The sequence below is a fragment of the Leptosomus discolor genome, chromosome Z, assembly GCF_034619465.1.
Source record: "Leptosomus discolor isolate bLepDis1 chromosome Z, bLepDis1.hap2, whole genome shotgun sequence".
Taxonomy (NCBI): domain Eukaryota; kingdom Metazoa; phylum Chordata; class Aves; order Leptosomiformes; family Leptosomidae; genus Leptosomus; species Leptosomus discolor.
Window position 1 is genome coordinate 45,280,162 of NC_141419.1, and position 27,859 is coordinate 45,308,020.

The 27,859-nt window shown below is 35.6% G+C and overlaps 1 protein-coding gene across 3 annotated transcripts in view; it reads right to left on the minus strand.

The window, feature by feature from the left end:
- Window positions 1-222: 222 nt before the first annotated feature.
- Window positions 223-27,859, minus strand: part of SPTLC1 (serine palmitoyltransferase long chain base subunit 1) — a 36,239-nt gene continuing 8,602 nt past the window's right edge. For 2 of the 3 annotated variants that reach the window (XM_086480508.1, XM_086480509.1), the window contains 13 exons: window positions 25,955-26,049; window positions 20,974-21,067; window positions 20,426-20,498; window positions 15,992-16,124; window positions 14,333-14,462; window positions 12,420-12,509; window positions 11,602-11,709; window positions 10,066-10,161; window positions 9,648-9,744; window positions 8,260-8,314; window positions 3,116-3,233; window positions 2,190-2,263; window positions 223-1,699 (listed from right to left, as the gene is read on the minus strand). In XM_086480508.1, the coding sequence (XP_086336634.1) occupies window positions 1,606-1,699; window positions 2,190-2,263; window positions 3,116-3,233; window positions 8,260-8,314; window positions 9,648-9,744; window positions 10,066-10,161; window positions 11,602-11,709; window positions 12,420-12,509; window positions 14,333-14,462; window positions 15,992-16,124; window positions 20,426-20,498; window positions 20,974-21,067; window positions 25,955-26,049 (1,257 nt within the window). In that variant the 3' untranslated portion in view covers window positions 223-1,605. The remainder of the gene's footprint in view (window positions 1,700-2,189; window positions 2,264-3,115; window positions 3,234-8,259; window positions 8,315-9,647; window positions 9,745-10,065; window positions 10,162-11,601; window positions 11,710-12,419; window positions 12,510-14,332; window positions 14,463-15,991; window positions 16,125-20,425; window positions 20,499-20,973; window positions 21,068-25,954; window positions 26,050-27,859) is intronic. The other variant, XR_015184074.1, reaches the window with a different exon arrangement.

Sequence of the window (27,859 nt, forward strand, 5' to 3'; positions counted from 1 at the left end):
ATTGCACAGATAATGATTTGACTATTTCAAATAGTCAAGCAACAATCACAAAAGCGCCCCAACAGAACTTTAGCTGGTTTATCTGACTGTACACAGGTGAGAAGTTTTGAAAGCCAATGCAGAGACAGTCACTATGAACTGAATAGGCAACATAGACTATGCTCATCTGACACAGAATATTCAAGAAAATATGGTTTATCATGTTACAAAATCTAATTACATGAGAAGTAAAAATCTCCATCAAACATGATTAACTTTTTATTTAAACAATGATGTTTCTCAAAAATAGTCCTGTAGTCCTTGTAGCAGCAACCAAAAAGGCACGTAAGCACAAAACAAACCAGAATACATATCAGGCAGATTATAAACTTTTTAAACAGGCATTCTTAAAGCAAAATCCTGAAACAGAGTTATAGTTTTTATTTTATAAAAAGGTACAGCCTACTGTCACCCTTCCTTACCAGTTTCATCTATCCAACTGGTGTAATGTGTCCGTCTGTGTAATGTCCATCTGTGCTTACTGAAAATCCTGACAGCATAACCTCCAAATATTACTATGCAAATATGCGGGGATTTTATGTGCACGTATTGAGCTGTGATTCAGTAGTATTTCTACCACCTAAAATCTATTAGCTGTCTGTGAGTCTTCCCCTCTAAGGTACAGCTGTTTAGAGACAAAACTTAGCACATACCATTTTAGTTCTTTGAATTAGTTTGACTAAGCTAATATATTCAGTTGCTGTTTCAAAACCTTGGTTCATTCTTCATGTTGCTTGACTCCTCTTCAAGACTGGTGAAAAGTCTCCGTGACTGAACATACTATAATGGAATTACACCAGTTTCACAAATCGGAGGTTTCAGTTTAGATGTTTTAAAAGTTACTAATACGAAAAACCTCACCCTTAATATCAAACATGCATATCATTACATTTGAAATGCAGGAAGCAAGTAGTATTTACTGTGAATTTACCATTTAGATAATGGAATTCTCTGGCCAGGCACCCTTAATAAAATGGCTTCCAAAAATAGTTAGAGAAAGATAAAACCAGAAAAGAGTTGAAATTCCTCCTGTAATCCAATAATAAATGACATAATATAGCACAAAATTATCTCTTAATGTGTTATTTTCTCCCTTTTGGCAGTTTGACAGTTTATCTTCATTGGGAGGGGGCGGTAATTCATTGAAATTTATTTGAAGTTCCTACATTCTGAGAATATGCAAAGAAAATTATATATTTTAGATGTTTTTGGGGAAAACTGAATATACATATACATTTTTGAAAACTTCCAAGGTTTTGCAGAAATAAATTTAAAACTTTATAAGATGCAACTTATGAAAAAGTCCTGTATGCAACAGTGATATCCTGTTTTAAGGAATGCTAGTAAATGGTAAGAGTTTGAATTGCAAGTGCACTGTGTCATTCACCAGTTTCAAAATTCAGCATTCTTTTCCTCACTGCATTTGTAACATTTTGGAACAGTCTTGTTGCTCACTCACATTTCAATGCCATCAGTGGAAGAACTCTAATATCTCAAGTGAAGTCACTGTACAGTGTAAAACACTTATCCTGATAATTTGGGGAAAGAGGAATCCAAAACAGCAGTCTAATTCAATACAGACTGTGCAGCTTCCTTAAGAAGTGATGCAGCTTTGTCCAGTTCTTGTTCTGTTTGTTCCACTGTTATCACTACTCGAATACTAGAAAAAGAAAACCAGAACATACACAGTAAACTTTACTCCTTGCTTTAGACTTTTCTTGGACTAATTTTAAAACATTAAGATCACCATCTCTAGAGAAATTATTATGAGTTCAAATTCAACCAGAAACAAGATATATGATTAAAAAGAAATGGTCAAACTACTTCCCCACTCCTCCCCCCCACCCCAGCCTTACTCACCACAGAAATTTGATTGTTACCTTTTTTACTTGCAGATATGCAGTTCATGGAAACGTGCCTGGTAACAGGCAACATGCTGACCATTGAGATTTAGGTAGTTTTGGTACAGTTATTTCAGGGTATTGGCATCCTGTAACAGCCACTGAAAATATACCTCAAAATGAAGCTTTCCCATTTTTTACAGGACTAACTATTCAATCCAGTCTACTGAACAAAACCCAATCATTTTATGAAAAGAGACAGAGAGTCATACCCAATAAAATGAAACAATGTATTGACTTTCTACTAACCTGGGTGGAGGAAGACATTTTTCTTCTTTCTCCAGATAGCGGGCCTGAGTTAATGCAATACCACTATTCATGCACTACAAATAAAGAAAATATAGCAGTTGGCAATCTGGGAATTTCTGATGGCATATCCTTTTGATCATCAAATACATATAACTAACTTCTATGAGTTTGATGAAGGTTTTGAAGGTTGTGCAAAAAATCATCTCTAATTTTAATACAGCATAAACACATAAAACAGGTTAGGATGTAGCTTATTTACCTTTCATCTCTAAGTAATCAGACAAAAATGCTGTATTAAGTAGGTTATTAAATAACATTTAAGCATATTTTCAAGCAAATCAACTTCAGAGTTTCTTTTTGTTGTGTAGTCTTGTTTACCTGCCACCTGAAATATAAAACTTTCTCACCAACCTTCATCTCCTTCATGTGGGAGAAAGAGAACCAATGTGTATTGAAGATGGAAAAAATACTACATACAAAACACAAGATTCTTCACACAAAAAAGCAAGTTCATGGACTCAAACACGCAAAATTACAGTAAGCTAGACCTCAAATGGTTAAAATACACCACCAGATCTCTAAATTATAGCCTTTACTCTTCTGAACATCATAAAAGTTTCCTAAGCAAGAGTTTTATATGGAAGTTTAACTTGTTTTGAAGTACATAACAGGAAATAATTATTTTCTGAAGTAAAAGATCTAATATATATTTTTATCCACTGCACCAGACCTAAACATCTGCAGCAAGAAATGGTTAGAAGATGGTTATTAATATAGCCCTATAGTCAGCACAGAAACTGAGTTTGCTGCATTTCTGCAAGACATTCCAAACAAATTACCCAACAAGCCTCCCTACCTATATGTACTTCATTCGTTATTCATATTCAAAGGCAATGATATATTTTATTTGCTATGGGGACACTTACATAATCCACAACTCTTTTGAGTAACTTCACATCATTTTCTCGAGATCCACAGCTCTCTTCCAACTGTAGATGCAACGCTGGAGAAAAAGTTTCTCCCACTACTTTCAAGCCAGAAATCCTAAAATGAATAAAAAGCCTTTAATGCACAACCTACTTGAACACACGTGTTGAAAGTTCTAGATACTGTTTCCCCTTTCTAGGCGGCGAGTGAGAAGAGAGGGATATTTCACTTTACTAATACTAACGCAGACAAAACATGTGCATTTCAGCTTGCAATAGGTAAAGAAATTTATCAAGCGAACTTCTTTCCTAAGCAGTTTACTAGTAGTTTCAGCAAGTTTATGTAACAATAGTGACTCCTCCTTTTGCAAAAAGGATTAATGATTCAGAAATGTTGAAAGGATCCTTATGAAGATTTACAAGAAACATTAGTGTTAGGACTGTATGCTGCTGACAAAAACACAGTTAGCTAAGTCAAGTCTTTGGTGTCTGTATTAAGAAAATAAATAGTAATAAATTTTTTTACCCACTTATGTGATAAGAAGAAACAAAGTTTATTTTTTTGGCAAGACTTCTGATTTTAAATTATTTCCGGTATCAAATCTTTACATCATCTATCACTTAATCATAAGCTCCTCTAAAACTAGTTATATTGCTAGAATGGCTCCCACATCTGTACGTAGGGACAGTTGTTAATCAGGTTCTTAGAATTTAATTAAATTAATGACATTTGATTGCCATTGTCCTGATACCTCATACAATGATATTCAGTCCTCCCCTCCAAAGAACTGTATCTAATACCTGAGCAAGACTTCTGGTCTCCAAAATTAACAGGTCCCATAAACACATGTCTACCATCAGCTGTAACTTTTGATTCCTGACTTTTGATAAGCTTGCCTCATACACATTGTAAGTTTATACTCTAATTTTCAAATAAATTTTCTATTTTTACAAAGTTCAAGACCCAGTCAGAGCAGAAGAGATGTTAAAATCCATAAACACCAGAACTGGAGCCTATAGGAGAGAGAATTGGCACTACAAACACCTTGAATCAATTATAACCTTGAAAAAATAAAATTATGCTCTAGCATGGAAAGCATCTTGCATAATTTCTACAATGCTATTTCAATTCACGGTCCACTCCAGAAAGACAGCTCAAACTAACATTTTTGTTCAGCCCCAAAACCACAAATGTTCTGCTGTCACTCACCTACACTTGCAAACTAACCAAACACAAGTGATTTCTTTAATACACAAGCACACAGACTGCATTTGTCTCACTACTGAATGCATATCTAAGGATTGGGGAAACACCATTTGGTAACATAAAGAACAAGGAAAAGCAGTTCATGGCCAAGCTACAAGGCAGAAAGACAATACACAATATAGCCATATAACATATCCGTTCTTATGTTCCCTAGGAGTGACCTGACTTTTAAAAAGCCACATTCTACTGTCATCTCCCTACTTGTCGATGTCAGATGAAGTTTCACTGTAATTTAAATCTATTTGCTGGAGAACAGTTTAACACAAGCCACTAAAACAATTAGGTTTTGTTTAGACAGACACAGTATTAGTGTTATGCAGTTATAAAAGCAGTCATAAAAGAGACATAATTCTTTAGTTGAAATAGATGATCATAAACTGCCCCCCTCCAAAGAGAAGATGAGAAAAGCTGAGTACGAAGTGAGCTTTGTACCACTTCCATTTAAAGCGAGTCTTTGCCTGAATAACATGCTTTGTATTTGCTATACACCCTTACCCATAGAGGTTGATTACAAGTTTCAAACTTAATCTTAAAACTATTTCTATCAGTCACAGCTGTAGTAAACTGAACTACATAATTCATCTTACCCAATTATTTGAAGAAACTCAGGAGTTTAACATGAGGTCTTCTGATGGCAATACTTTAACTTTCATGTAAAGTATTAACCAAGTTTTTCTCAGCCTCTGCCAAATTAAGATTCAACAAGTATTTGACAATTCAATGCATGCACACTGTAGCTTTCCTGAAATCAGAATTCACTTTCCTAAGAAATGCTGAGAAGTTTCAGTTTCAAACAAAAATGTACAACTTGCACACAAAAAAGAGAGAAGTCTGAAAAATCTGGTTTTGAAGTAACAAAGGAACAAAACTAGCCTCCTGAACTCCAGTGCTCCTCTTAAGGTGAGTTCTGTATTAGTAAACTAAATGTGCTTTGGACTGTTTTCTGGCCCTGCGGTGAATGGGTATGCAATGCCTCACATCCACACTTTTAAAATCTGAGTCTCCATGTCAGTGTGGCCAAACCCAAACTGACTACTGGGAATGGCTCCTGGCACATGCCAACTCTTGAACTGTATCCAAGAGTCCTTTCAAAGAGTGCTGCTTGTCCCAGACCAAACCCATGCCACAGATCATTCCAACAATTTGACAAGAGTAGACAATTGAGATCCAGTGCCCAGGAGTGCTTCCTGATGTTAACATACTAGTATGGATGTAGCCTCATGGAGCTCCCCCCTCATAGCTCTCTGCACCCCAGATACAAGGCTGGGCTGCAGAACCGCATGGCAGGACCAGGCTCTTGGCAGTAGGGGACCCTGTGTAGCCAGACTGCCATGAACACCATAAACATTTATGCCAGTTTTGCTAACAGAAAACTAGAATGAAGTCTCATTGAAAAAAACATCAAGTTTCTTTGGAAGGGAAAATCTTTAAAAATAAATCTGCTTTTCCCCAATGAAAACTTGCTTTATTGGAAAATTCTCAGCCAGGTGTTGGATATGCAACAAGTAATGAACCATTTAAGGGTTACTACCTACTACTTTCATACTTTTTAAAAACCCGCAAAATTCTGTCCCAACCATCCTGTCTCCCTGCAACAGAGCTTCTTGGTTTCTATTTACTAAGACACCAGATATTTTTAAATAGAAGACAGAAACCTACTTTATCCAAGATTGTTAAGAAAGTTAATAATATTCCTGATTTGAGTTAATCATCCCATCTCTTACTGTGTTTTCTTATGCTTTATAAACTGCCATAGACAATAAGAAAGTAGTTCTATGCAGGATTCAGAAGAATTCTTCCATAAGCCGGCACTTAGCTTGTAGCCAGAACAGGAACACCAGTCATTCCTCCAGCTTACAAGGCTATGGTTTCTTCCCCCACCATCATCCATATAAAGACCAACATTTTTTTGTAATGCTAATTATACACTGGTCCTTATATATCAAGATTAAATTTCACAGGTTAGTTACACTTTGTCTAAAAGAAAGATTTGCTTTACTTTTAATTTGTTCCTCTCGCTGTATTTGTTTTACAAAAGGAGAAAAGCAGTGTATTCTTTCCTGGTTCCTTTGTGTACAGTTCTAACACCATTTTATGTTCTTTTTTAAACCAACAGCTAGTTCCACTCTATCATAGTGAGAGCACCATGAAGAATTGGAGTCAAGCAGCAGCCATGGTTCGGCAGGGAAGATGAGTGCATTTAACATCACAGCACTAAAAAAAAAAAAAGGTGTTTCTGAAATCTTTGCCTCCTCTCCAAATCATCATACACTTTTTCTAGGGTGGTTATTAATTTAAAAAACAAACAAACAAACAAAACCCCACAAAAAACCACACACTGTACCCTGCAAATATTAGCTCAAATCTTTTCTCTGATACTGCTTTATGCAATTGTTAGGACAGTTTTCCTGCTACACGGCTGCCCAATTCCTTGATGCTGTTAAAGCTTTCAAGTTCCTTCCCAGTACAACCTACCAGAACTACTTCCTTTGCAATTTTTTTGGATTGCTATAATATCACACTGTTTTCCACAAGGCAAAATACGAAAGTCCTATTACAGACGCTCAGGCATTTTGTTTGCTTGTTGATTTGTGACTATACTAGTCGCTGAATTTAAATGAAAAGGTAGACCTAGTCACAGGACAGAAAAATACCAGTCATGGCTTATTCCCTTCTGTTTTGCAGTCAATATTAACAAGTAAAAGGTTGACAATTTTTCCTTACATTTTTTCCCCTGTATTTTAAACATAATTATCATCGAAAAATTATAGGTAGAGGAGAATATCAGGATTACTCTCCTTTTAGCTCAATCATAACTTTCTATTACTAGCAAAGAAGAGATGCTAACCATTTTCAAGTTACTCTAAAATTTCAATTTCAAGCGTAAAAGCATCTGGGTATCTTTGACCTGAAAGCCTATGCGTTTTAAACCCATGTTGAAATAGAACACAGACAAAGGAGACAGGATTATTTGATGGTAGGAAGTTGAATGTGTCTAAAGTTCTAACATAAAACATCAGCTAGCTGGAAACCGCTTATCTGAAGCAACTCACCTAAATAACTAAATGACCAAGACAACAAAAAAATTCAGCTAGTATAATCAATCATGCATTATAGATTTTGTGTGTGTTTAAATGTTATTAATTTCTGTAACTTGGAAAAACAGAAAACTGTTGAAGAAAATGAATTGTAAAATACCAGCTAACATATCTATTCTGCACATTAAACAGTTGAACAGTCACAGCAATTTCACTATTTTTCAGTATCAAAACCTGTCAGAAAAAAAGCATTACTCAGTATAGCCACCTTTTAAAACAGGACAATGTCAGGAAATTTTAAACAGAATCCTTATTTTTCAGATAAATTCTAGCAATTTTCTATCTGCCTCCAGAATAATTAATATTCTATTACTATTTAACATTCAAGTCTCACATGTAAGAATAATATTATATTAAAAGTGATTGCAAGGTGCATTGAGTTGTCCGAAAGAGTATCTGCTAAGCTACATCCCAAATGCTTTTACTTAAGACTTTTTTTTTTCCAAAATGCTTATCAACACTTCCACTGAAAGCTATCCCACTCTATATAGGCTTAAATGTGTAAAGGCTTGCAAGCATCCTCACTAGCATTAAGGCATAATCTAATTTCAGTATCTGTAAAGGGATTTTAAAAACTTGGGACTCTTTAGTAGCATAACAGACAGCTGGAAAAGGATGACTCTCTTCCTTTACTACATACATAATTTAGTGTACATATCCCAGTCTAAGCATCCGTAAAGCCAGAAAGAGATTTGGGCAAGGAGAGTTCTTTAAAGTTGGCATTATAAAGGTATGGTCAAATCAACACCAGCCAAAAAGAACAGAAAAAAACCACTTACCCTTGTAAAGCTTTGTGAATTCGTTCACATTTAGCCTGGAGAGTCTGAAAAATGTCTACACACACACAAAAAAAAAAAAAAAAAAAGAAAAAGAAAAATGAAAAGGCTTAGATATCCTGTTTCTACTTTACATTTCTAGAAGTCTAAGATTTTTTAAAAAGCATTTGGAAGGAAAACTAAGATACACATATCTATTGAAGTACTAAGTCTCTTCGCTACTCTTCATAATGTTCCTGATTCCCATTTCTGCCAGGAAATGATAGGCTTTTAAGATCTGACAAATGCATTACCTCCCCTTATCTCATTACTCCAGCTGCATTGGTTCATGATCATATGGAATGGATGACACAAACACTTGGTAATGGGATAGAAATGGCAGGTCCAACTATTTTATTATTTATAAAATATCTACAGCCATGCAGACTCTGCTGCTTGATCCTTTCACCAACTCACTGCAGATTCTTAAACAAGAAACCTTGACTCCTGGATCTGCAAACCTTGGTTCTTTTTCTCAATAAACATTGACCCTCAACTATAGCTAACACAGCTAACAGTCCCATAAATTAATCTTTTTTTTTTTTTTTTCTTTTTCTTTTCTTTGGCTTCTGAGACCTAGGGGTGGGCTACCCAGTAGCTTTTATTTATTTGTGACAAATTAAACACTGCATCTCTCTGCAGATGTCCTCCAATCTGTTGATGCTAATGAAGGTTAAAACCAAATACACACAGATTTGGACAATTCTGTCCTTCTCATACGCCTCTCACCCCCTCCACCTCCTGCCAAAAAAAAAAATTTAAAAAACCCCCCAAAAATATCTTTCTTAGGTTCTAGCAACAAGGGCCATTCTCCGACTCCCAGCGCAGAAACTCCTGCCTGCCAACTTTATCCAAATGCCCTGTACTTGGTCCTGCCCAAAGTGCAGGTGTTTGCAACATGATCATTCCTGAGAATTCTTGCCTGAATGCTTACGTGGTGAAGAAAAAAATAAATTATGTAGTGCAACTGGTAAGGGAAGGGTTGTTCAGTCCTGGGGAAATACATTCCCATTTGTTTCTCTTTAACATCCCCTTCTTCCATTTGTCTTGAAGGAATTTGTTTTCAAGGAAGAAGCATATCATTAGTCTATAAAGCAGAATAATAATTTCTTATTTGCTTAGTGAAAATGATCTCTGTCTCTCCTAGTATCAACTAACTTCCTAATTTTCAGCTGAAAGAAGAAAAGAGGAAGAAATACGAAGAAAAAAAATCATGCATGTAAAATTAATTAGCTGAAAAAGACAGAGGACTTAAAAGAGTAAAACGGTGAAGAATCAAAGTAGGTAGAAGCATGAGTTATTTGTTTTGGGTGAAGAAAGGCTGAAGAATAAGAATTTCCCGAATCAAGTACCTGGATTATCCTCCATAATATTCAGAGCCTCAATAGCAGCAGCAGCTAACAAAGGAGGTAGGGATGCAGAAAAGCAGTAGCCTTGACCAGACAATCGCTGTGGGGGGATAAAAAAAAAAAAAGAAAAAAAGGAAAAAAAAAGAAAAAAATTCACGTTTTTGTCTATAGCAGTATAGACAACATTTTAAAAGTTAATTCACATATACCTTAACAACCTCTCCTCAACACTTACAGGTTCATGGAAGGATTTAAATGTAGGTCTCCAATTCACCTACAGTATTTCATAGAACCAGACAGTTCCTGTATAGATCCAGTCTTGCATAATAATTTATATAACAACACTCCTTGCAAATTGATATTAGTGGCTAACTCTCACTTCTAATCCTGCCATACCACATAAAAATGAGACCTGACTTACCTGATGGTCAATAATAAAAGATCTTCCACAGCAAAATCCTCCAATAGAAGCCAGTGAATTTTCCATGTTTGCACTAATAAGATCAATATCATCAATCTGCCAGTTAAATTAAGAAGTTATTAAAAAATACTTTGATCACATCAAGACTATTTATAAGATAAATCTATTAAAGATGTATCTTGTTTCTTATTACATGAATAACGGAGAAGATTCTCCAAACTATCACATATTAAAATGAAGCTACAACTGAAATAATTTTAAGCAATACAAAAGGACTTTAAAAATTGAGATTTATGGATCTGTAGATAATTTACACAGGATCACTCTTTTTCAGGCATTGCAATGTGAAGAACTCAAACAGAAAACACAAATTATATAGATACTGGTGACAATTCCTCAAAGCACTCTGTGTGACAGTGTCCTTTAAGAATGTAAGTAGTCCCACTGCAGTCAGCACGAGTTAGAACATGATTAAAATTGAGCATAAGCCTAGTCAAATCAGAGTTTGAACCTTAGACACACAATTGTCTTCTTTCACTTGTTAGTTGCCAATATATTTTTTGGTCAGGCTCTATAATGCACACTGACCACCACTGGTACAAACTCCCATTCCAAGCAGACAAAACTGAAAGATTATGTTTTTAAATTAATTTAACATAGAAGCCAATTAGATGGTACTTGGCAAGCATCACCGTAGCACTCTGTTTCCTTTTCTAAAGCTGTTTAACATTAATTTTCTCTTTTCCGCATTTGGTATTAAGACACTTAAAGTGAAAACAATAGGAAATAGGGAACGACAGAATAAATTCTCAGAATTTTAATTTCACTTCCAAGCTTAACTCAGACACTGTCAGAATGTAGTGTGAGATGCTCCCCACTAAGACACTGGCAATCAAAAAAGCACTTCTTCCTTCCCCAGCTCATGTGGCTGTGGTAGCAAACAACCACAAGGATACCATTTTGGATTTCCACATCACTCCTCAGCTAAAGAAATGCCACAAAAGGTAGACTCTTGGAAAAACAGTTTGGGTCAATCTGCCAGTAACGTAGTAAGACAACATCTTTGAAAGGACCATCAAAAGCTTTATCCTATTCTTCTCCCACTGGAGTAAAATGCAATAAAAGCCAAGTCGGCTGGCTATACACTGAGATTTTTCTGACTTACTCATAGCCCCTCCACTATTTCTGTGTAAGTATGACACTTCTAAGTGTATGTGGTTGGAAAATACGGCAATCATCATCCCACTGAGTGTCCAAAAAACCCCCCGATAAAGTTATGCATTGTAAAAATTCTTTTGTTATCTTCCTCACTAAAAATAAGTAAAATTATGTCAAGAAAGCACATGAAAGAAAAGTGCCGAGACCTGAACACTTTAAGACTGATAAAGAAAAGAAAGAAAAGTATGTTTAAATTTCTATCGTAAACTACCAAACATTGTTAATGCCACAGGTATAAAAAAAATCAGTTATGTAACTTGCTTCTGTGCAAGTCTCTTGTTCACAACAAAACTGAAAAAAAAAGAAAAATGCATTTACATTTATTCCGAAGTGTTCAGTAATTCCTCTTCCATGTTCTCCAAGGACCCCAAAGGAAAGGCTTTCCTCCAAAAAGATTCTAACCTTGTATTTATACTTCAATTTTATCTAAAACAGAGCAAATGATATAAAATACAAGTCAAGCCCATCAGAATTTAGTAATAAAATGGTAAAGACAGACAAGTACAGTATCCTGAATACTGCAAAAATGTCAGCTCTAGAGTTCTGTTCTGTCATTAAGACATTTTAAAAGCCTTCAAAATTCTTCCACCATGTAAGACTACAGTATATTTCATAAATGTTCGTGTACAAAAACATTTTTTTTTCTTTTAAATAGGCTATCAAATACTTTCAAGATTATGTATTTCCACAGCATCTCTTCCATTATCTACTAGAATACAGCCTGCACAACGAGCCAATTTATACTAAGTGGCAAATGTTTTGGAGTCATTGTTTATGACAGCTGTGTGAGGGTTTCTTTGAAACTTCGAGGGTTTTTTTAGATATAACTTAGTTCAGCAATTTAGTATCACACAGCATAGCTGAAAATACAGTGTATTTTACAGGTTAAAAACTAAGACCATAACCAGATATTCCTTTGCAAATCTCATTACACATAGCTTTAGATTCTTCATCCTCATCAGAAGTTTCAAAATAATGTAAGATTTGGGATTGCCATTTCACAAACTTTTGAGAAAGCAAGAAAGTAAAAAAACTCCATGCAGAATTTTTCTATCTAGGCTTAACTATACGATGCTACTATTTCATTAGTCACAAGTTTTCATATGCAATTTAAAACACAAACTGAAACCACTTACCAGTTCTGGAAGAGGGCAAACGTCTCCTGTATTCATATACAATCCTTCCACTACAATAAACCTTCGAGTTACACGGGCCTTGCGAGGATTCTTCAGAGAAAGATATGGTTTCAGTTCACATCAATTGTTACTAACAAGCGAAGCTCTGAAGATTTTGATAGGGAAGGACAGTAATGGCAAGGAAAGAAATGTCTCTTTTTTTCAAGTGAGCTTTTACTTTAGTTTAAACTTAGTTTTTTATCATTTGTAAGAAAAGTTTAAATGCCTCATTGGACTAGTTTTTCTTTATTTTGTAATAATTTAAAGCTTTTAACTCTTACAAAAGATTTAATGATTTGCAACAAATCTTAACAATCCATTTGAAATTATGAATAAAATAGAAACATTACAACTACAGAACAAATACTACAAATCACGGTCTCTATTACACCCATCATTAGTCTGAGCATTTAGAAGGCTTTTCAACAAGTGGTTTGTGCACCAGGATTCTCAATGCAGCACAAACCTCTCACAAGCAGCATCTGCATACAACAAAATCCAAAACACTTAAGTTAATCTCCTTATGTGATCTCTGGACAATATAGGCTGTTAGAATATCCTGCACTGGTTTCTGTTTAAACTTCAATGGTATGATTTGAGTTTTGTTGTTTTAAAATGCCATTCCCCTGGTATTTACTTTAAACCTTATTGATACCTTCTGATCAAGGATATTAAGTCATGCTTCTTACCTCTTTCAGTTCTTGTAAAAAGATTCAGAGAACATCTATTTGACTTTTCTGAGTGGTAAGTCCACTCCACAAATTGGATCAACTCTAGTGGTAAGATCTACCCCTTCCTAGTCAGTATGTCTTAGTTATACATACATGGTCTATATTAAGCTCTTGGCCACCAACTTTATGTTGCCATTCAGCTAATTATGTTAAGAAACCTTAATCATCTAGCTAAATCAAAGCACTCTGCTCTAACAAACCAAATGTGTTACACGAACTGCATCACTAGTCTGCCAACTACATCTAAAAACTCATTTAAAGATTATCTGACAAAATGCATTTTCCATGAAGGTATGTTAACTAGTATGTTGTCTATATATTTGCTATTAATCAGATCCATTAGTGAGTTAGACTCATGTTAAGCTGACTGGCTTATAATTATGCAGTTTCTCTACTTCCATTTTTCCAGTTTTTAGCACAAAATTAGCTTTCTTCCAACTGTTTGTAAATTTCCGTCATTCTGTGATTGAGGCACATAATGGTCATAGCTCTTCAGCTAATTCTTTTAAAATTCATTTAATCAAGTTATCTGTACTTGCTGATCCTGATTTTGGTAGCTGCTTTTGGACACTCTTTCGTGTTACTGTCAGAATGAGAAGCAAGCCATCTAACTGACCCAAATTTTTCAAGAGAGAAAACACATTAAGAGTTGAGTGCAAGATGGGGGAAGAGTCTGAGGGAAAAAAATAAAATCATCACGTTTATTCTACAAATTAAAGGATTAGGACTAGCCGCTTTTGTGTTCATTTTATGGTATGGCATTCAAACTGATAATTAACTTGCATGATTTGTTAGGTGAATGCAGTTATACAAATTTCTAAAAGACAAAAAAAAAGCTCTGTATTTCAAGAAAAACCCAAAATCTCACACTTCAGTCACCTGCCCGTAAAGATATTCCCCCACTACCAATGCCTGTGAGCTCACTTCCAGTGGTTATGCAGAAAAATACAAATAAATAAATAAATATTATTTTTAAGAAAAAGCGATCTTAATTACACAAGCAACATTACCTGCTCAATAGAGATTTACGAAAACCAAAACAATTGCCTATAAGCATTGCATCCATTCAATTACACCAATCAGTAAAAATAGGTGGGGGAGGTGGCACAAAACAGTACAAATATTTCTTCAAAGGAATGGTACCTTTTGATCTTCAGTCTCTTGTTCTTTCAACAGTCGTTCAAGGTCAGCCATATCATTATGCTTAAATAACCTGATGTTACTACGAGATGCTTGTAATCCCTTCTGAATAGCAAAGCAGGCAGCTTCATCTCTGTAAATACAGCAAGCCCTTCTAAGTTTGCACTTCGTTTAAAAATTATTCAAAGAAAGCTGGCTATAACGACTGTCCTGCTTTTGAGCAGATAATTTTACTTAGGTGTACTTAAACCAGATTTATCAAAGCATCATATGTTTTATTTTCATTTTGAAAACTCATTTCCAAAGCTTCTAAAAACTTTCCTATGCAGTATAGTCTCTAAAAGCAAGCCAACAGTTATTTTTTTAAAGTGTACACTGGTCGTTTCGTTTGTATGTGACAGCAGCTTATTTGAGCACAGCATTCCACAGATCAGGTACAGTAGCATGGTAATCATCCCAGAAACCTCTGACTCTAAGACCTCTGGGTCTTAGAAAAGAGGTGCAGAGATGTCCCTCTAACATTTATAGTAGTCCTCCAAGTATGCAAAACCTGCTTTTTAATATCCTTTGTGAATTACTACCTCAGCATTCAAAGAACTATCTGCCATTTTTAAGCGTTGGAAAAGCAAATCGCCGAGCATAACAGGGTATGGCAATTTCACAGCTGCTTAAGTTGAGTAACCTTTTAAAAATGGCAACTAAACCAAACCTTCTGCACATGCTAAATGCAGTAAATTCAACCAAGTTGCTTTCAAATATGGTGAGATCTTTTGTCAGTGAGAAACTGAAACAGTACAAGATGGCTAAATCCAGGATACACAGCCATCTTGAATAGCGTACACAATCCTGGTTGTTCATCTCAAAAAAGCTAATCTGGGAAACATTCAAAAATGACCAAAAAATATGATCAAAGTTATGAAAGAACTTCTATAAAAGAAGTCAAATAGGCTGCAAGCCTTACACTTAGAAAAGACAGTAATGAAGAAAGATTTTGGCAGACAAATACAAAAGTATCATTGTGTTGTGGCTTAACCCCAGCAGGCAGCTAAACCCCACAGAGCCACTCATTCACTCTGGCCATGGAGAAGATATATCAGTTCCCTGTGTAAAAATAAAATGCATCAACTGATACTAGTAGGTGTTATATTCAAAACAGGTACTTCTTCATATTTTTTCATAAAATGTTCAAGTTAAACTGTGAAATTACATGCCATAGAAGCCCTGTGGATATTAAAGACTTACAAAGGTACTAAAGGAATAGGAAGGCTTAAGAAAAATCCATCAACTACTACTAAATCTAAACCCTCCTCTTGTCAGCAGTAAAGGAAAAAAGCAAGTATGACTGCATAGTTCCTTAAGAAGAAAACTAGGTATTAGACTTCTGTTAGTTCTGGCATGCACAAGTTTGGGTTGTTTTATTTTCAGCTGAGTGCCCAAGTCTGCTCTTCCACATAAAAGCAGTAACTGATTTGATTTGGAGTATTTGGGAAAAAAAAAAAAAAAAAAAAAAAAAAGATATTTGAGCTTTGTATGACAAAATACTTGAACAAAACCAGCATGTTTTCTAAACAGTTAACTTGGTACAATTAACAATAATGAAAAAGAAAAACTGAAAGGAAAACTCTTTAATCTGGAATTTCCCAAGCAGAAAACAATACTTACACAAACACAATGTCCCCTCTTTTCGAATATGCAGGAATAGCACTGGCAATTGTTGCAAATCCGTATGAGTATATAATAGCTTCCTCTGTCCTCATGAATTTTGCTAGTCGTTCTTCTAATTCTAAGTGCACATCTATTTGAGAAAAAAAATAAAGATCTTAGATAGTTTATTTGTTTTCATATCAGAAAGACTATCGTATCATCTAATTGAAGCAAACAGAATGTTTATTTGTAGGAAGAGTGTTACAACAAATTACTTTCCAAAAACCAGCTGCAACCAATGCAGCCTTACTTAAACTAACAAGTAACCCAATATTAATCAGAGGCTTTGAAAGATCTGAAAATATTTATGTAACGTGGTTCTCGCATGTTCTTCTGCAATGGTAATTAAAACCTACTTGTAATTACACCACAAGTAAATGACTTAGCATTCCTACACTGTGACTCAGGAGCACAGTTACTACAGTCAGACAACAAATAGCTATGTAATTTATAGCAATTAATAGGGTCCTGTTGGCAGACTGTCAGTTCTTCCAAGTTGATGCTTCCACTGCATATAGCACAGCCATCATTTTAACAGAAAACTGCTCTTGTCAGGCTGCAATGACACACAGTCTCCTGAACACACTTCAACCAATTAGAAAGGTCCCCATCTCCATACCAGAGATTACTCACCCTTAAGATAAATTGACACACACACACAAGCATCTCCCAAACCAATCTGGTCAAAGTGATCCACATTAGAAAAAAAAACACCACTAAATCAAAAGATTAAGAAGAGTGAGTGGATTGTTGCTGAGAACAGTGACCCTAGCCTTAAGTCTTCTGCCTAAGCAAAATAACCTATTATTTTGTGTAACTCTTGCCACTACCTGCTTCTGCTAGCAAATATTAGTCAGAGAAATATGCCTTTTATCAACTGGAAATAATATATTAAGGGGCAAATAAGAGGTCCTTAGTGACTTGAAAGACCACCATTGGCCAAATGTTACCTTTCTGCAATTATTGAAAGTTCATTGAAACTAAAATCAAATGAGGCAACATCAGTTAAAAATATGGATTCTTCAATAGCCTATGAATCACTGTTATGTCAGTGTTGCTATTTCTAGCTGGGTACCAACAGCAAGGGTGTAGGAAAAAAGGGCTTTGTAAAAGTCTTAACTTTGCCATACTTAAATATCTAGCATAACCTTTCTCCAAAAGGGCACATCCACCTGATTCATATATTTATACAATAAAAGCAAAAGGTACATCTTCAAACAACAGCCTCCCAATCGCAGTCAAGAGCAATTTTATCCATAGAATGCAAATTATAAATCTTCAACAATCCTTTCCTAATGCTTACCTGAGCATCAAAAAAAAAAAAAAATGGAAGCGAAAGGAATTCTTTTATTTGGTTTTCCACTGGTTTTAAATGGAAACAAAAAGTTTAATCACTTATTATTTGAAAGTTGTCTTTTCTTTTGCTATATACCACTTTGATCCAGCTAAATTAGATATACCAAACATTCAAAGAAACCTAGAACAGCCTTTCTTCTCCAAAGTGTTTGGAAGGAAGGATACTGACTGCAGTGATCTAATCTACTTTCTGATAGAGATTTTAAGTAGTCCTTCTTCACAATCTGTGTATCTTTTTCTTTATTGTTACATGGACTTCCAGACCAATGAAACAGTTTCCAATTAGGCCTCAAAACAGAATGGACTTTGATGCAATTATTGAACAAAAGTTGTTAAAGATGACATCACAGTTAAAAATGGCAACTTGCATGCTTTTCACTCAGCAACAACCACCACTACACTGAGTAAGAGCTAAGTAAAAACAGTAGGTGAAATAAATACTGCCAGCAATAACAAGCTGATGAATATAATCAGATTTGTGTTAAGGAAAAAAAAAAATTACAAGCCTAGTAAATTTTGCCACAGGCAAGAACATTTAAGTTCAGAATGACACAGGGCATATACAAATTTGATAAGTCATTACACAAGGGTATGAATGCTTTGCATAATACTGTCTTAAGCTTTTCAACCTCACAATTAATTAAGGCTTCACTACCACTCCATAGTGATAAAAACAAAATACTATCTGATTCCTTTATTGCAACAATTTGCTTTAGTCTGCTTACATCACTTGGATGAGCCTACCTTAAGTGAAACCTGCAAACACTACCTACATACGTTTGTACAGAGGAAGATATGATTGGAACAGCTTTCTACATTATTACAAAACCTTAATAAAGCTATTATTGTCAACCACTGCTATGAAGTGCCACTTTAGTGCCCTGCATGTACTTGAATGCAAGTCAAAAGCAGAAGAACTGAGACCAAGTCCCACATCATCTTTCATGTATTTTATTGGATAGTCAGTCCCGATCTTCACAGTAGTACTGAAATTCTGGCTGCTAGTCAATCAACAATAACTTTAGAAAAACCTGACCACCAAAAAAGTGATACACCGCTGAAGCGTCATTATGGAGAAACCCATCAAGACTAATTTATGTGTGAATATACTTGTATTTCAAGCTTGTCACAGGATAAAGACATTAATGCAATTTTCAGGGATACAGCACAAAGCAAAAATGTCTTAATACAGCCTCACTAAATCTATGAAATCTTTTCAAACAGGCAGAGATATGAAGAATCAAGTCTCCATTCAAAATGAATTATAACATAATATCTATGTTTCCAAATGAAGACATCTCTAATACGGATATATCAGCCCCAAGAAGGAATAATTCTGACTGACAACAACTGACAATCATCAATTAAATCCTATACAGTTAAGTAAGAGGAAACTATGTAGTTCTGGACACATCACGACTCATTTACCAAAGTCACAGCCCATGAAATATTTTGTGAAAAGTTTGAGGTATCCAACACTACTGATGTAAGAAGTGTTTCTTATCAGAGATTCATAATCCTGCAATACTCAAATGGTTAAAGTCAAGGGAAAATGGGAAGACAGTCTGAGATCCAACAAGAACCGCAAGTGTTTGTCTCAAATTTTAAATCAATTTTCCATTATTTTATCTGTAAAAGATGGTATCTCAAATATATCAAATAGGTGAGCATAACATCCATTTCTTCACTAGCAACGTCATGCAGCAATACCACAGGTTATATTTCCTGCTTTATGAAATGGAGCATTTACCCAAAAAATTCAGAAGCCAAAGAACAGCAACCAAACTAAATGCAAAAGCTATACAGTTTGGATCTTAGGATTAGACCTCCAAAGAGCGCAGGAAACAACCCAAAGAATCTCCCACTTATCAGAGAAAATCAACTTTTTACCAATGTGTTTTGAATAATTACTATAAAGAAGCAAAGTGAAAGATTTCACAAAGTTTAAAATCAGCCTGGAGTCAAAAGGCAGGAGGCATTAGTCCACAAGCTTCTTTGAGCTTTTCAGTGTTTTTGAAAAAAAAAAAGAAAAAAAAAAAGAAAAAAAAAAAGGAAAAGCAGCTGTATTAATTCCAATAGATCACTACTGACCTGTGATCAGTAAGAGAATCCAGCTTCCTAAAAGCTCTCTACTAATCAATGGGCTACCACTACCTTCTTTGGAAATTAATTATGGACTAACAAACTATAAGACTGATATCAAAAACTCAACTTTGTTCTGATATATAGATTTCTAACAAATCAAAATAGGTGCAGCACCTCTTTGATCACTTAAAGGACTAGCTTGATTAACTGAGAAAAATTGAAGTTAGTCTTGAATTCAAGCCAAGGCTACAGGAAGCTAAGTCTATGAAATCATTTGAATACACACTCTGTGAAATTCATCTCCTCAGGGAAGAGTCAGGAAAGCACAAGATGATGAGTCAATGGTTTTAGCCTGCAACAGTGCAGCTATTCATGCATTACTCTTTGGTTTCCATGCAGTATTTCAAAATACCAGTGCCTGTAAAGAACTATTGCTAGACGCTGATCTTTAAGAAATTGCTACTTCTTAAAAAGAATGAAAAAACCCTTAGTAACACCTGCTTGCATCATAAAATCTTAGTTGCAAGATCAAAGTTATCAGTAAAGGAAAACTTCATGCTGACCACAGCATTAGACAAACTTAACTAATAATCTTTATCATAGAAATCAGACTGCCCTCTTGTGGTCTACTTATAAACTTATTATTAATTTACACTTAAATTCATCATGCATGATTAAATTACAATATGTTTATTTTCTCTCTCTACTATGGTGACCAGAACTAAACCAGATTATATTTAACTTTGCAATTCTCCTCCAAGACCAGCAGCAGAAAGACTAAGGAAACACATAAAATGAGTAATCTTTAACAATTACAGCAAGAAGCGTCTTAGAGGGTAACTGTTCTTCACAGGGATAGAAATAATTTGCTGCTTATGTATAGGACTATTTTGGCTGGCTTACCAAACCAGTCTGAACAACTTTAAAGGCAGATCAAAGAAAGTTACTCACCAAAAGTACCATAGAATCCTCTAGGTCCACAAGTGCCAACACCATATTTCTTCAGAGATGCCTGGGCTGCACACTTTAACAGAGAAGAATTAAATGAAATATTTATTTCTACACTAGAACTCTAACTCTTCTATACGCTTCACATTGACAACTTTATACCAATGTACACAGCCAGTTCTTGCATCATATAACATGAATTCTGCTTTACAGAAATTATAATAATGTACTGAATTCTATTAATTAATTTCACATCAAAACTATTTTAGACTATTTAAAGTGTTTAAGCATCATTCATTGTATTCTAATGATTAAGGACATTAGATACTAATCTAACCTGATAATCAGCTACTCTGCAGTAAGTACAGCAGATTGAACTTTAGTAAAAATACAAACTTAATTAGCACAAAATTACAAGCTTTAAGCTTCCTTGCTGCTTCACAAGCATACTTCCTTAACAAAGTTTGTGCATCTTGAAGTCATTTTAATTTCAAGATAACATATAAAGTAAAAGGAATAATCACACAAATACAGTAACTGGAAGAACTCACCTTAACCTTTTCATTATCCAGAAGTCCAAGAAAGTTAAATGATGCAAAGTTTATACATTCCTTGCCATTAACAGTGATTATATGGGTAGGAGGTCTGAAAAAAAAAAAAAAAATTACGCACCTATCGTTACGAATGAATGGTTGCCATTTTCATAAACAGTACAGGAGTTTTGTTTTTCAACAGTAAAAGGCACACAGCTTTTTCAAAATTCCCTCTTTCCAGTTCTTCCTTTGCAGCTGCCAATCTTTATTTAAGTTCTGTCAGGTCACAAATATACTATCAAACTCAGCAAAGACTGTATTCCTGTAGTTTAATAAAGAAACTGTAAATACCTTCCTGAGATATTGTTCAATGATTCCTTGTTAAAAACTTAATCCCTACAAAGATGACTCCTGAAGACAGAAATAAAGCTTCTCCTTTAAAAGCAAAGTGATATCTATTTGAAAGAAGGAATACTACATATAAAAAGAAAATTTCATTGCTACTTACTTCCATGATAAAAATGAATTTAAAACTAATGTTTTTGTCATAAAGCAAACCCACAATACCAATCTTGTACTGAATGAGGCTCCTGAAATATAGGTACCAGTTGTAAGCAGACAAAAGTATTGTTTTATCTGTCATCTGATGTTTCCAATTCTGTTTAATCCATAACAGTTTGAATAACTCACATAATCAGGAAACACAAGAAGTGTGAAAACATCCAATATCAAGAAATTAACAAGAGCAAAATATATATGAAGCAAAGGGCAAAGAAACTTTCTTCTCTAACGAAATTATTATTTACATAAACAGTTACTAAAAAACTGAAGATAAAAATAGCTATTACCCCTTTAAAGGAAAGCATCACATCTGTGTGCTGTATTCTACAGGCAATCCTGTTTTGGCAATTATACACTTCAATAATAAAAAAATCAAAAGTTTCAATTAATCACTGTTGAGAAGTCTCGAAGCTAAGCCAAACAAAATCTTATGTCTGCCCATTTCTGTATATGATCAAATATTACAGTGGAGATCCTATACTATTCCTCAAACACAATAGTTTCAATAAGCTTTTCCCCATGTGGAAACTAGCACTGAGCAATTTTCACAATCAAAATTAAACATGGCTGCTCAAATGTCAAATGTGTGTGCACAACTGCTCCAAATCTGGTTGCTGACAATATTTCAATGGGTACATTTAGTGTGCGAAGCAAATAAACTGTAAGTCCAAGCTATTTGCTACAAGCTAAGAAAAATACTGAACAGCCTGAACTTCACTTAAAAAACATCCATGATTTTGGTTTATATCTGTTCACTTTAAAAATTAAGAACATGTTGCCTCAACCAAGCAATTACAAAGCTTAAAAAACAGCTTTGGAAAGCTTTCTACTAACACAGTGCATGTGCCATGCATCTTTATCACTGTCATTAAACTGACACAAGGTGAACCTGACCCCACAAAGGAGCAGTCCTGCATGCATAGAATCATTGAACAGTTTCAGTTGGAAGAGACCTTCAAGATCATTGAGTCCAACCTTTGTCCTAGCTCTATCAACACGACTAAACCACATCCCTAAGTACAACATCTACCCGTCTCTTGAACACCTCCAGGGACAGCGACTCCACCACCTCCCTGGGCAGCTGCTCCAATGCCTGACAACCCTTTCAGTAAAGGAATTCTTCCTAATATCCAGCCTGAACTTCCCTTAGTGCAGCTTAAGGCCATTTCCCCTTGTTCCGTCACTTGTTACTAGGGAGAACAGACCGACCCCCGCCTCACTACAACTTCCTTTCAGGTAGCTGTAAAGAGCAATAAGGTCTCCCCTCAGCCTTCTCTTCTCCAGGCTAAACAGCCCCAGATCCCTCAGCCGTTGCTCATACAAGACATGCTCCAAATCCTTTACTAGCTTGGTAGCCCACCTCTGTACCCTCTCCAGAACCTCAGTGACCTTCCTGTAGAGAGAGGCCCAAAACCGGTCACAGTACTCGAGGTGCGGCCTCACCAAAGCCAAGTACAGGCGAATGATCACCTCCCTACTCCTGCTGACAACACTTCCTGATACAGGCCAGGATGCCATTGGCCTTCTTGGCCACCTGGGCACACTGCTGGCTCATGTTCAGCCAGCTGTCAGTCAACGCTCCCAGGTCCCTCTCTGCCGGGGAGTTCTCCAGCCACTCCTCCCCAAGCCTCTAGTGCTGCTGGTGGTTGTTGTGGCTGAAGTACAGGACTCAGCACTTGGCCTTACTGAAATTCGCGGAATTGGCCTTGGCCCAGTGATCCAGCCTGTCTAGATCCCTCTGCAGAGCTTCCCTACCCTTAAGCAGATCGACACTTCCACCCAGCTTGGTGTCGTCTGCAAACGATGTAATTACTGGTGTCATTACTGTAGCACATCTTCTGCACAGTTGTAGCATTACACAAATGCGCAGCAAACTGTCTTGGGGAACTGACTGCTATTAAAAATATACCTGTAGCTGTTCCTCTGTCTTGTTCATCAACAAGCTGTATCAAATACTGGAAGTCCTACTAAGTGAAACAACTACTTAGGTTTGCACATATTCACAAGAGCAGACCTACACCTGTGCATTTTGGCCCTAAAACGAGGTTCAGTATATTCCCAGGATACCATAAACCTGGTGAATTTACAAAAACTTGCCCCCACAGCTCCACCTCTCAAACCTAGAAAATACACTAATGTTCACCATCGACTTGCCCCTAACAAAGCTGCAGCCCTCATTAAAACACAGCCACACTGTGCTTTCAGAATTTAGCAACCTTCTAAAGGAACATGGACGGTTAGGCAGAAAACACTCACGGAAAAGCTTACTTCAGTAAATAATTATATTAAAGACATTGATGCTAACAGTATCATAAAACCTTCCTTGCAACACCAAAAACGAGACTTTACAAAAGCATAACAGTGAAACAACCACTTTAGTAACCTCTTGTTAGGTATCATCCTTAGGGACAACAGTTACAAGATACCGAGCGATCTAGCTAAAACCGTAAATAAAAACATAATCTCAAGCTATATTCAAAGAATATGCAAGCAAGTCCTTCTGAAATTGTGTCTTTTCAGGACCAGAAGTACTCCACCTATACTTGGACCTCCCATTTATCTCTTTAAGTGCTGCATGTATTGAAAAACCAGTTGCAGAAGATGACAAAGTTAAAAGCCAGATCATTAGTGTCCTTTTATTTTAAAGCAAAATGAGAATCAGCATGAGAATTTTGCAACCTTACTGTTTTAGGAAACAGGTTTATATTTTCTGAATGAGATCTTGTACAACTAAGCTATCTTGCATAGATTATTTCACAGAAAGTCTACCATAAGAATTAACTAATCTGGACAGTGACCAAGCTGTCATGGGTAACTTCTTCACAACTGATTCAAGACTGGTCACTTTTTTTGTTTGGACAAGTCTCTGCATTATCAGCTTTGCTCATCGTTTGGCAATGTTACTGTGATTATGCCAGTGTTAAGCAGAACATAGCTGCTAACCTGAGGCACAAACTACCTTGCATACTGAGGGAGGAGGAAGTCTGCCTCCCACACACAATGAGTCATAATTTTTACTGAAATGTTTAATACTTCCCAAGTGGTTACGTGCTATATAAACCCTATCCACACATTACTGCAAATATGCAATATTAAACTATCACTATGATAATTAAAATTTATGAAATCACCATTCACAGTAGACACTAGCACATGAAAATCATTGAAAGAAGACTATCTCATTAGCAAAAATAGAATCTCCCTAAAATACTAACTACAAAGCGGATAGAAATGTTCTTGAGCTGTAATTAGGATGCAGAAACTTTATTTTCTGTATTAATTCTGAAACATAGGTTAAGTTTATAGCCCCAGTTACAATCTCACAGCTGTTGAGCATCTTACGGGAAGGTAGTTAGTTTGCAGTTTAAATCTTACAAGAGAAATGCCAAGTTTTCCCCATAGCCACTATTAAGTTTAACAGCCACAATACATTTTAACATTCTGTCACAATACATACCCTAGCTGTAAGCACTGGAAAGTCCTAAATAATTTAAACATTTTCTGAATCAATCCAAAGGACACATTTGTCCAGATTTGTTTAAACATCCCACACTTCCTTTAACTCCACAGTACTTCTTGTTTCAAAACTGTGAACAGTAACAGAAGGATAGTTCACACCACAATTGATGAAAGGCATCCCTTTTCCAAGGCAGACTTTTCCATGGTGGCAGAACCATCAAAATGCAGCTCCCTATGACAGCAAATAATGGTGCTCTGTCACTAAATTATTTTAAATTATTGGTGTCACTAGAAGGATATTAACAATGCTTATATTGTAGAAGTTACTGCCATAAACAAATCTGAAGCTCGTGAAACAAATTTCAAAGCAATTTCTGAAATACTGTGACTCTTGCCTAAGTCAGCACACATTTTAAAAGCCTCATAACACACAAGAAAGGAATGCCGACCCATAATTTCCTCACAAAACAACTTTGCCATCAAGCATCTCTACTTCTGATTGACCAAAGAGGAACAACTTTTCATCAAGTGTCTATTGGCTAGCCACAAAATCAGTTTCTTCTGAAGTGATTTACGATGACACCGTTTCCCCCCGCAACCCCTACACAGAAGCCAGTAACCACTTTTCGAGGTCTAAGTCTACACATTCAGAAATAAAAGAACAAATTATTACCAAACAATACAGACCCACAACAAAGGCAAAGAGAAAGTATCCCTCCCCTCACCCCCATTATTTAAAAAAAAAAAAAATTAATTACAACATTTAAAGTAAGAAATATTTTCTTAACAAGATAATCTTGATAATGTTGCAAAGTCAAGATCATCTCTTCAGTATCAAATTCAGCCCTGTTATCTAAAAACACAATTCATTTATGCAAGGTTTTAAGGAATGGTTAGTCAGAAATAATATTAAAAATACAGACCTCAAGAAATCTGAATTTAAAGAAAAAAAACCAGAATTTATATTGGTTACATTTACCCTGAAACAATGTTGTAGTTGAGAGCTGGGTGATCTTTTGATACAGGAGGTACAAGAGGCTCTGGCTGCCATTCTTCGATTAGTTCTTCTTTTTCCTGAACAGGAGAAAAGAAATACCATTCAAAAAGAAACTCCATTAAAAAAGACATTAGGCACTAATAAGCTGTTCATAAATAGTTGTATGAGAAATTACATATGCTACTATGTGTCACCTTTCTGAGTCATTTAGAATTGATACTATCCCAGCATGTTCAACTGAGGGGCTCTGAATTCTTCAAAGGGAAGGAGATGCACAGAAAGATAGCCCAGTTGTGCCTATGCATTAAAGATCCCATGATACGATAATAAGGAGAAGAGATACTAACTTGGTGTCTCTGACAAATTGTAATCAATACTGTTTCGCGCCATCCATTAATTATGAAAATCTTCCTCTACAGTTTATGTAATTGAATAGAAATTATATAATAATTTAATATAAATTGACTCACTTTATGTTCGCCAGTCTTCAACAGTGCTGTTTAAACAACTGTGGCATTAAAATACTTAGCAAAATAACACATATGTGAGCACGACACAATAGAGAAAAAACGCCAAATACTCAAGAAATGGTAACAGTATCTACTAAACCACGTATCTCCCAACCTAACCATGGAGGAATACTGAACGTACATTCATTTTCAATGTGCTTTAACCTATTTGGAAAACCCCAGCTAGATGACTTTCCAAAGGACATGCAATGGACCAGCACAACAGGTGCGTTAGACTAGTTCCACATAAATTAGCAAACCCTCAGGCAAATCAACAAAACTGTTCTTCACACCATGAAAGCAGAACTTTCCTGGCAGATTACTTACTAGTACCGCGAGACACACCTAATAACATATTTGTTAACACTAACTTTGAATGGTATCACTACAATGGGTTTATATTTCTATATTATTTCAAAAAGTAGTAGAATATTTAAGGCTACTCATCTCAATACCAAAAGAGAAATTCTGCAATCAGTTTTCGAAAACACCACAGCAATATCTTTTTCCATTTTTATTTTTTCAAAAATGACTTTTCAAAGCCATGAGATCAAACAATCACAAGGAATATACATGCAATAATACAATTAGTCTCCTGCATTTGCACCACTTTCCTTTTACTGAGCTAATTAATAACTGTTTCTAGGTATTTCCACAGTATTAATCAATATCCCAAGAGCTCCACAAAGGTCTATTTCAAAACACAAATGGAAATTTCAACAGCTCTGTATTTCAGAAAAGATCCTTTTTATGACCATAGTCACTTGTATTTCTAATATATTGCAGACGTACTTTAAATAGCTTTTTATTTAACATTCTCATGTTAAGATTTCTCACTGAAATTTAACCCATGGGGCATATATTTTAAAGGAAATAAAATGTCATTAATATGTGCAACAGAATTAAATATATTCAACATTTTGTAGTGGCCACACTTATGTTAGAAAAAAGTACTTAGTTTCTTCAACCACCATAGGACAGACTCCAGCTGGAGCCTTGCACACAGTTGTGTATGCGTTGAAATGCTGTTCCACATATTAAGAAAACCATTGAAGTAAGGGGTTTTACTAATTTACCCTGTATTAGTGCCATTCGTAGTATGTCAAATAGCGAATTTTAATGCTTCAATTAAAAAAATCCAAACAGGTAACTACGCACCAGAGAACGGAACAATAATAAATTGAGCTGTCTGTAAACACTATTGACCACTATTCATGACTGTGTTCTGTTATCAAAACTCACGTTTGACACAACTCAGCAAATACCTCAAGAACCCTATGGAAGAAGATTACCAGATGATACACTCTATAAAGATTAATATGCAACACAGTACCAAAATGGTGGAAAATTAGTACCCGAATTCAGGTTAACCTCAGAG